The sequence below is a fragment of the Sinocyclocheilus rhinocerous genome, unplaced genomic scaffold, assembly GCF_001515625.1.
Source record: "Sinocyclocheilus rhinocerous isolate Xijiao unplaced genomic scaffold, SAMN03320098_v1.1 scaffold1943, whole genome shotgun sequence".
Taxonomy (NCBI): domain Eukaryota; kingdom Metazoa; phylum Chordata; class Actinopteri; order Cypriniformes; family Cyprinidae; genus Sinocyclocheilus; species Sinocyclocheilus rhinocerous.
In genome coordinates, this window is record NW_015635074.1 from 15,100 (window position 1) to 25,183 (window position 10,084).

At 38.7% G+C, this 10,084-nt stretch overlaps 1 protein-coding gene across 1 annotated transcript; it reads right to left on the reverse strand.

Moving 5' to 3' along the window:
* Positions 1-332: 332 nt before the first annotated feature.
* Positions 333-9,750, reverse strand: LOC107746646 (tomoregulin-2-like; the record flags this gene model as incomplete). The annotated part of the gene is made up of 2 exons (XM_016560941.1): positions 9,093-9,750; positions 333-442 (listed from the first exon to the last, which is right to left on the reverse strand). Coding segments are annotated over exons 1-2 (294 nt in total), but the record flags the coding sequence as incomplete, so codon positions are not given.
* Between the last annotated feature and the right edge of the window lie 334 nt (positions 9,751-10,084).

The following is a 10,084-nucleotide window of genomic DNA, read 5'->3' on the forward strand; positions in this document are numbered from 1 at the left end:
GGTACTGCTTTGTGTGGCTCATCCAATCAGAACTATACATTTATTATTATTAGTTTTATAGTTTTGAGTGTTTCTACTTTACATGAAGTGAAATGTTGCAATGAAAGATAGGTCTTGGAAAATTATGAAGAGCCTTATATTTTGGTCTGCGCCCAAGTCCCAAATACAAAAAAACAGAAAATAAAAGTAATTTTATTTGTGAAGTATTTGATTTACCGAATTGTCCAATAATAGTATGGTATTACATCAAATGGTATTACATCACCCATCAGGTATTGATGTAACCTGTAACCTTGATTAGCAATGCTGGTTCATAAGGGAAGTGTTCTTACCTTGAAGTTGCATATACATGTTATTATGTCCCCAATTCTGAGACACTCGCCGTCAAACTTGCAAGTGTTGGTGTCACAAAGGAAGAGATCTGTGTCCCGGTCATCATCCCCTGCAACAACAAGAGCCAAAAAACATAATGAATTTCAGCATAAACACAGAAGTCTCAAGACACAACCAACACAAGCAGGATAATGTTTTTTTAAACACTTCGGATAACAATAATTCAGCAGAACTAATGGAACAAACACATGATCCAGCAGGCAGGCTGGCAGGGCCTCTGAAGGGTTCATCAAGTTCTCACCTCCTCTCCAAGACCATATTTTGCTCTTGAGACATTTTCTTATTGGGAATAAAACAAGTGCTCATGGAGGAATAATGATTCAGCACATGGTGAACTTCTTGGAATCACCGCATGAGAACCTTATTCAGCTTTCAAAATAAGCTGAGTACAGGCTCTGATAAATATTCCTATTTTGCTGAGGAGCCGGACAAACTCCGAAAAATCACACTTCATCAAAAATCAAGAGCTTGCAGACAGTTTAAGTCCACAAGGATTCCTTAAGATGATTACAATTAAGATGACTTGTTTCCAAAAACAGGCCACCGCTGAGTCAAAACCTCATTTTACTATTCAGTGTACAAAAGCTGACTGCTGTACATTTAACAATTATTCTTCCAAAATAATGAGTTTACCCATTAGGCACTACATCATTCAGCCCTTATCTGATACCTTTTATAATTATGCAAGAAATAAGCATCTCTATCATTTGCTTAATATTATACAAATGACACAAACTTTACACAAAGAATAATATCTCATGGTACATTCCATATTACCCGCATATATTTCGACTCAAAGCGCCATATATCATCATAATAAGACTACACGACACAAAACAGTGGGTCTGCTCATGTGCCCTGGGATTTTTGCTGTCAAAGCAAATAAGCTTCTCGCAAGTGCTACACAGTATTTTTACCCTGTGTTATCCGGTGAGGCCCGGAAGCTAGAACGAACCAGGACATTGCTCATTGTAACGACAACACCAGAGGACATGGAGGTACTTTAGGCCCCTGCTAAAGGGCCACATACAGCGCAGAAATATGTCTTACATAACCTTGTGGCTTATTTGTATTTCAGCTAAAAATGATCAATGGACCTTAAAAGCTACAGGGGGGCAAAACCCCCCCCCCCCCAAAAAAAAACAGTAGTCTTGCGGGACAGTTGTAATATTCACATTGTGATCCTCAGTTCTGGAGACCTTGAGAAATGATGCTGGCTCTTGGTTTGTGCATAAATCCCTCGTGTAAAATTAGTAGCTGTTCACGCTTTGCAGCAGGAATATTTCATTAAAATTCATCTTGTTCACAATCTGTTCTTAAGGAGCTGTGATAAACTGACATTCAATCAATTCAGCCTAAAGCAACAAATGCTAGTCAGAGTATTTGCCAAAGCTAATTAGTCAAAGCCATTGTCAATCCCTTGGCTTACTGATAAAATAAGAATTCATGCCTTAAGTTAAGTCTAATAATTCTTACACAAATCATTTTCCTTGCATTCATTCTTCTCATATTTTGAGGCAGCACCAGTAGAAGTCCTAGCTCACTTTGTGCCTTAAAGGCATAGTTCACAAAAAAAAAATTGTGATCATTTACTCACACTCATGTTGTTCATGTATGACTTACTTTCTTCTGTGGAACACAAAAGAAGATATTCTGAAGAATGTTTTTGTACAAACATCCTTAGACCCCAATGACTTTCACTGTATAGACTAAAAACACTGAGAAATGGAATTCTTCTTTTTACCAACAACGATTATTTAAAATCCACTTGGCTCACAAATCTAATGTGGCACATTGCTCTTTTGTTAGAGCGGGCATGATGCATCTGCTTGCATTATTGATGCAAGCACTCCCTCTGCGAAGGCATACAGATGCAAAGCATTTTGTCACACCTCTACTGCTTGGCTGCCCTTTCATAGCTGTGTCATAATACAGTTTGACCTCGGGACACAGGTTGACGCATTTGAGTGCATGTCTGAAACGTGCAGTATTGAACAAGGCACTTGGCAACAGGAGCAGGAGGGGGAAATTATGTAATGGATCAGAGAGGAACATGGATATCTGAGTCACAGGATATTTTCTCTCACCAGACACAAAATCCCTCTATTCAGTCTAATTAATCTGAAGAAGTGGCACCCTGTAGTGACACTGAAAAAACACATTCCATTAAAAAAACAACACATGAGGTGCCACCATTTCAGAAACTGTAAGATAAACACCAACCGACCTTGAAAATATATATTCTAACACACACACACACACACACACACACACACACACACACACAGACAGGTATTCCTATCATTATGGTGACATTCTATAGGCATAATGGTTTTTCTACTCATAAACCGTATTTTCTATCCCCTTACTCTAACCCTACCCCAACACAATACATTAAGCGATTCAACAGTCAGGACCAGTGTTTACCAACCTTTTTATCTCCCGAACCTTCACAGCCACACAAGTAATTTCAATTACCCTTTCATCAACAACAAACCAGAAATGTGTTCCCTTTACCGCATATTGTAGTTTATATTATTATTATACAAAACTGGTTTCACACAAAATAAGGTCTCAGTGTTTTTGTCCATACAATGAAAGTTGTTTTGGACCCCACTGACATTCATTGTATGGACAGTTATCTTTTTATGTTCCACAAAAAAAGTAGTCATAGCAGTTTTGTAATTATTATTATTTTGTTTTTTTAGGTGGTGGTGAACTACGTATCCCTTACGTAACCCTTAAGAAACTTCTGATGTACCCGCTGAGGTCCACATTCTCCAGGTCTAGACCATCAAATAAAGTTCAACGCCATATAAGGTTAGGACAGGAAAGTAAAAACAGAGATTGAGGAAAGTTATCAGGTCACGCTAGAGGAAATGAGTTCTGGAAACAGGCAGCGGCAACCTTGCAATTTTATTATGGTAATTTCTTCATCAAGGACACTGAAAGGCCTCTAAATGCTTAACAAGATTTTAAACTTAACCAAAACATCAGTCAGATAATTTGATTAACTGTAAATACGCTTTTAGAAGTCTGTTAAAAATGCTTTTTTGAGCAGCGCTGAGTTACCATGAGCAGAAAGGAATTTTGTTCTGCTCTCTTTAAAGTCTCTCTGGTAGGACAATCTTTCAGTAGCTGTCTACATGGAGAGATAAGATCTGTTTTCCTTTTCTTTGTGAAGAAAGCACTGTATGTGTATGGACAACAAGAGAGTAAAAAAAAAAAAACATCCTAAAAATTTCAATAAGAATTCCTCAAAGTCATTCCTTGAAGTCACAAAGCAATGATTAGAGCAGCCAAACAGGAAATTACATCTTTCATCCGAAGATGCTCTACTATCTGACGGCCCACAAAAACAAGTTAAAGCAACTCTTCCTGAATCCAAAATAGACTTTCTCTAAGTACGAAAACAGTTCAGTTTAAACACAGGACTCTTATGAACTTCAAGGTATGTGTATATGAAAAAGTGATGTGCAAACAGTCTGCACGGCCATAAATAAGATAACAGTTGATGCATAACTATCCACAACAATGATTTGCAGAGTCGATTCTTTTGGAGCTGTCACTAGCAAGGCAAACACTATATTTAACCTCCCAACAAACATCCTTATACTGACATCAAAACATACTGGAACACATTACATTTAGTACAAAACATAATACAGATGTAAAGGAAGGTTATAGAATTTACTGTATTCCTGAAGCATTAAACAAATGCTAGAATCTTCTTTCAAAAATAAGATTCAAATTAAAGGTGCACTAAGCAATATTTGAAAAACGCTTTTGACCACAGTGTCGGACCGAGTCCCAAAACACTCGCTGCCAATCAGCAGTAAGGGGCGTGTCTAGTGATGATAGGGAGAAGAGAGCGCTCAGTGAGTGCACAGGACGGATATTAGCAGATCGAGAGATGGCAGATAATAAAAAAAACGGGAAATTTCAGAGGAACGAAACATTAAAAAGAAGGGTAGGACCCACATAAATATTGGAGCAGCTTTCCAGTGGTGGAGAGGACTCAAGGAGTGGGAAGGCCTGGAATCAGATGCCGAGGTTGCTTTGTTTCTTCTTGATAGGTGAGTTACGTTGATTTTGCTTTGTTTCACACAACTAATCTGTGTTGGCTTTTGCTTTAATACGCTTAGCTGGCAGGCATAGCAGATTCCGCCATCGCCGCTGCCAGGGTTGTGTACGTACATGTTGGGCGGAGTTATCAAAATAGGGGTGAGGTCCTGTTGGGCTATTGACGTGTGTGTTTTGGTGCTTTCAAATATCAACATCATTTGGCAAAATTTGCTTAGTGCACCTTTAAATATAGAATTCTTTAATATTTTAAAATACAATTTAAAGGATATGTCTAATATATGTGCCACTAACATTACAAAATAAATAAATAAATAATAAAAATAAAAATTATTTTAATATTTTCTTCATCTGACAATGGTCACAAAAACAGATAGTCCTGCTCCAACTCATGCCATTACTCTTTTTAGGAATAAGTTTGGAAAACAGTTGTCTGTGAACAATGATCCTCTTTAGGAAAAAAATTTTTTCATCTAAAAAAAATGCACATTTTAAAGTCTTCTTTAAACTCGCCATAAAATTAAAATTTACATCAATTTTGTAATTCCATGTTATGGTTTTTTTTTTTTTTGTGAATGAGTGATTTGTGTATACTGTATGTTTCATTTTTATATTAATATACTGTATGATATATTAAGAATATTATATATTTTTGACCTTATAATGTTTAATAAAAATGTCATAATTCAATCTTCCAGTGAAATCAACAGAGTTCTCCCTGGTGATATACAGTACATCAGACTTCTCCAGTCATTTAGGCTGATTAACTCTGCTTCAAAATCCAACCATCAACTGATGGATAGAACCAAGTCACACAACTTACATTTTTTTTTTGTTGATAATTTGTTGCACACAGATGTACGGTAAAATATGGAAGAAAAGATCTGTTGCTACTTCTGTTTCATTACAACTTTAAGGCATCCTATATAAGGCCAAATATTTACATACTGCCTTGTATTCTCACCAAACAAGTCCGTTTAAGATTCTAAAGCAGCAAATTTTATAAAGAACTTCATAATCAGTATAACCTTGGTAACCGCTTGTTTTTGGAGCAGCATAATTTGTCCTATGGCTTGGCCACTTTTGCATAATAGCTATTTAGTAGCTAATGGAAGGCAATTTAAAACAAATAGGTTAGTTACAGCTGTAGCTTTACAGTGACAAGGTGAAGGGCAGACTTAGTATAGAGAATGTGCAGAACTTCATAACTTACAAATACATATGAAGAACACAAGATTGCACTAATTAATAATTCCACCTCAAATATTATAATTAGCCAACAACATCCACTTCATCAGTAGCAGAGTTCTAACAGTCCTAATTAAGGGTGTTGCTACCTCCAGCTGCATGTTTCTTCCTTCTGCAGTGAAATAGGAGACTTTGTTTGGCTCACACACCTGGTATTGCAGGTCTCTTAGCTCCTCAAGAGTGTCGTAATTTTAACAAAACAAACGAGAAGTGTGAGCCAATGTTATGTCTCACAGTGTGCCAAACAAGAGAGTATCGGGGGAGATGCAGATTGTTATTTCTGCCTTGCCAGCGAGGTGAATAATTGAAAGAAGCAAGCTGGCAGAGACACAAATATTCTAAAGGTGAAGTGAAGACAGCTCCAGTGAGTGAGACATCAGACCAGTTGTCTGGCCATTAAAGAGCTGGATTTTAAACCTCAGGACATTGTTATCAGTTGAAAATGTTTTAGCTTTTGCTTGAGGTGTAATACAAAGAATCTGTTCAGAATTCTCTGCTCTTTAGAGACAGAGGAGTAGAACAAGTGCGTTTTGAAAAATCTGGATACTTTGTAACTAATTTGAAAATACTCTAACAAACATCTAACAGACAGCAAAGGTTCAAAGAGATAGTTCACCCAAAAATGAAAATTCTATCATTTACTATCCTTTTGCTGTTCCAAACCAGTATAACTTTTGTGAAACACTACGCTATGGTCTAAACAACATTGACTTTCATTGTACACTCTCAGAAAAAAAGGTACAAAAGTTGTCACTGGGGCGGTACCTTTTTTTCTGAGAGTTTACGGACAAAAAACACTGACATAAAAAAAAAAAACAAAAAAAACCTTATTTTGTGTTACACAGAAGAAAAAAAGCCATATACAGTACAGGTTTGGAATGACATGGGGTACAGTAAATAATGACAGAATTTTCATTTTTGAATGAAATATCCCTTTAAGACTTTAACTGAACTACCAAAAACTGGCAGTTTATGTTGTTGTGTCTCTTCAAATTCAAAAAAGTCTGCTGTCCCCTCTTGCCTACTTTGTTTGTGCTTGTCTCGCCTCCTTTGCAGCTGATATGCAAAAGCCCACAGTGAGCCAGCAGAGCAAAAACTCTCCAAAGGAGAGCTATTGACAATGAACAATACAAATAAAAGCTTACGGCCCTTTGGGCAGTGACTTACTTTTGAGGCAGTAGCTACATAAAATTGATACAAAAAAGCTTACAGAGTTGACTCTGAATTCTAATCATGAACAGAGAAGATACTTCAGTAATAAGGCATTTACTTTGCAAAAGTATTCACACCGCTTGTGTCCACTGCCAATGGCCTTAGGTTAGGATTGTTGACTAAACAGCTGGTTTGCATTTGTTTTGCTGTGTTCAGCACATAATTCTGTGCTGGGGATTTAAACTATATTCAGTCAGTAGGAAATTCAGGTTTTATGCCATAACGCTGCAGGTTCCTCTCTTATGTTTTTTTTTTTTTTTACTTCAGACCTAATAAATGCAATGCAATGTCCAAATGTATAGCCATTCTGTTTGCTGTGTGCAGTAATTCAGCAATAATGTAAAGGAACTGTTAATTAAAAAAATTAAAATCCTGTAAATGTGTTCCAAAACAACATAGGACACCACTGACTTTCATAAAACAAACCAAATAAAAAACTTTTTCAATATATATATATATATATATATATATACAGAAGAAAGAATTGTTTGTCAATGTGCTAACAGCTGTTTGAATAACTGTCACTAAGTGCTTTTAAATGGCACCCCTGACAATCTGATGATAAGCTATTAAAAACTCACTTTATAATAATTCCAAACACTGGCCACACCTGTTTGAATAGATCATTAGCTGTAAACCTGTTTGATTCTGGCAATTAGTGTTATGTTTTTTTTAGTCTGCACTGGTTGTATGACTGCATTTGTCAGGATTTACTAGGAAAATTCATCATATATTATCAACACCTTTTTGTAAATCATCTAAAGTGGCCTTCAGGCATGCCTGTGGTAGAGCTTCCCACGTCTCGTGCATGCCATTGCCATGAGTTGTACAACCAAAGTGCAAGCAAGAGGCAAGGATAGACGTTTTGGAACGACACCTAATTGCCCACGGTGACCTGCTGATTGATAGTGAGGCGCCACGGCGGGAAACTGAGCAGAAATATGCGGCGAGTTCCGAGCCTCTCTCGAGCCTCAGGGCGCGCATGATGATTATTTCACGTGCATCCGCAATCATCTGAACGGCGCTCTGACAGTGAGGGTGAGAGGTCGCCGCAATCCAAATCAAAACCCACTTAATATCCGAGTCTGGACTGATGCTCGAGATTACTATGCCGGCTTGATGGAATTGTTGCCAAGAAAAGCATGGCTTCTAAAAGGATTCTTACACGTGCATTCTTCAAAACTGAAACCTTTTAAACTTGACCAAAATATCGCCACTTGTTCACTCGCTTAAGTTTAAAATATGTCCAATACAAGGTAAAACGTATTTTTTTTCAATATAAATTATGACGTTAAAATCAATTTATTTAACGATATCCTCTATTGATGTAGTATTAGAAGGGATGTGAGAGACCGTATGGTTGTCTTTTTTCAAAAAGAAAGATATAAATACGAGTTTTAGGTAAATGCGCAAAGTAGCTACAAATTGTTCCAAACATGAAAATAAAGAGCAAAGTTAATTTCCTCAGAAACTTCACAGGTGATTTAGATAGAATGACCACAAGAGCCGTTTTTCTGGCCACATATTTTCATATTTTGATAATCTGCCTGTTTATTAAGGTTCCCAGCGGTGAAAGCCTGTGTTTAACGTACAAGCATCCGTTTTTCTTTTGAACGCACTGAACCTAGAAAAACAGGTCAATTGATGTAGTAAATGTGGTATCAGCGACAGTTCGTAGACTAAACACGGTTTCATAAGTGCGAACAAAAACGAGCCATTTAAGCAGCAAGAAAAACAATAATCTGAAAACAATAACAGTTGACAGTTTATTGCGGTGAATAATAACGATTATAGATCGACTGGGCTATGCAACTCTCATTTGAGGAGGTGAATAGCTAACTTAATTGAGTGGCCAGAGTGGGAGAAAACTATTAATTTTTGCTCCAATGAAAATATCATTATTTACATATCGCTTGAGAGTTAAAAAGACGGTTAGTAGGACAGAAATAAACTATTTACGCGGTAACACAACAAAAGCTCATAACTAAAACAGGTCTTCAGCATTTTTTCAGCAGCAGTGAACTGCTAAAGCTTTCATCACCACACATCCATAACTTATGCTACTTGTATGACAAACAGCCGTTTTCAGTTGCCAAGGGAACGTCAAACCTTATTCTCTTCAATGCAAGGAGCAGCGGACTTCTTGAACATCTTACCCGAGCAATTCCATCCAGTTGGAGTCTGACAGTCGCTGAGAGAGGACGGGAAAGCGCCAAGTTGTTGCACCGGGAAAGTGGCGAGAAAGGACAAGACTGCAATCCATACCCAGTGACCCACTATCCGGCTCCACTGGTGCGGACTTCGGGGCTCATGTAGGGCCGCCGTCACCGTGACACCCATCTCAGTTCCCCCGACACTGCTCACAGACGCGCAACGCCAGCCCTGGTCTTAATGTTGTCAACTTTGCCGGTGCGCTTAGAAGCCAAGAGAGGGACATTTTCCGACGGAAGGAGTGTGCCCCATGAAGCAGTTGTTTCTGGATGACCAGAGCGAAGATCCGCCCGAAGCGAGAGGGTGCAGATGCGGAATGAGAGAGGTCTGGGTGCGATGGACAGGGGAGGGATGGTATCGGGAGGGAAGTGGGTAAGCGAGATGTTCAAAACGCAAGGCAAAAATCAAAAGACGAGAGGGGTGTTTTTAAAAAAACGAAATGGGGCACAAAATCATATATCCCATTTGAGTGACATGCCGAAGTTACAACATCCACTGAAGCGCTGCTTAGAGAGACTGTCCTCCGTCCTCAGTCCGTGCCCTCGCGGAGAGCCGTGAGTTTGTCAGAGTCTCGCGAAGAGCCATTCTTCTGTACCTGTGAACCACAATAACGCACTGAAGACGAGCGGCAGGTTTCCAGACCGCTTTGGATCACGTGTTCTCAAGGAACCGGGAGGGGCGGGACGATGCCGCGGCTCTGATTGGTCGAGAGGGATGCAGGCGTGCCAGGAGCGAGGCGATGGTCCAGCTCGAGCATATCGACGGCCAGTGCAGAATAGTGTACCCTGTAGTCAACTTTAGCAGGGCTTTGGTTTTTAAACGCGTGGGCGAAGGGCCATGCCGAGAAAGTCTTCTCAGTAATTGAGCACTGCTGCTCTGAGCACGATTGCAGCAGAAATCGATTGGAAACTTAAAGTGTTGTGAAATGATCCCCGTA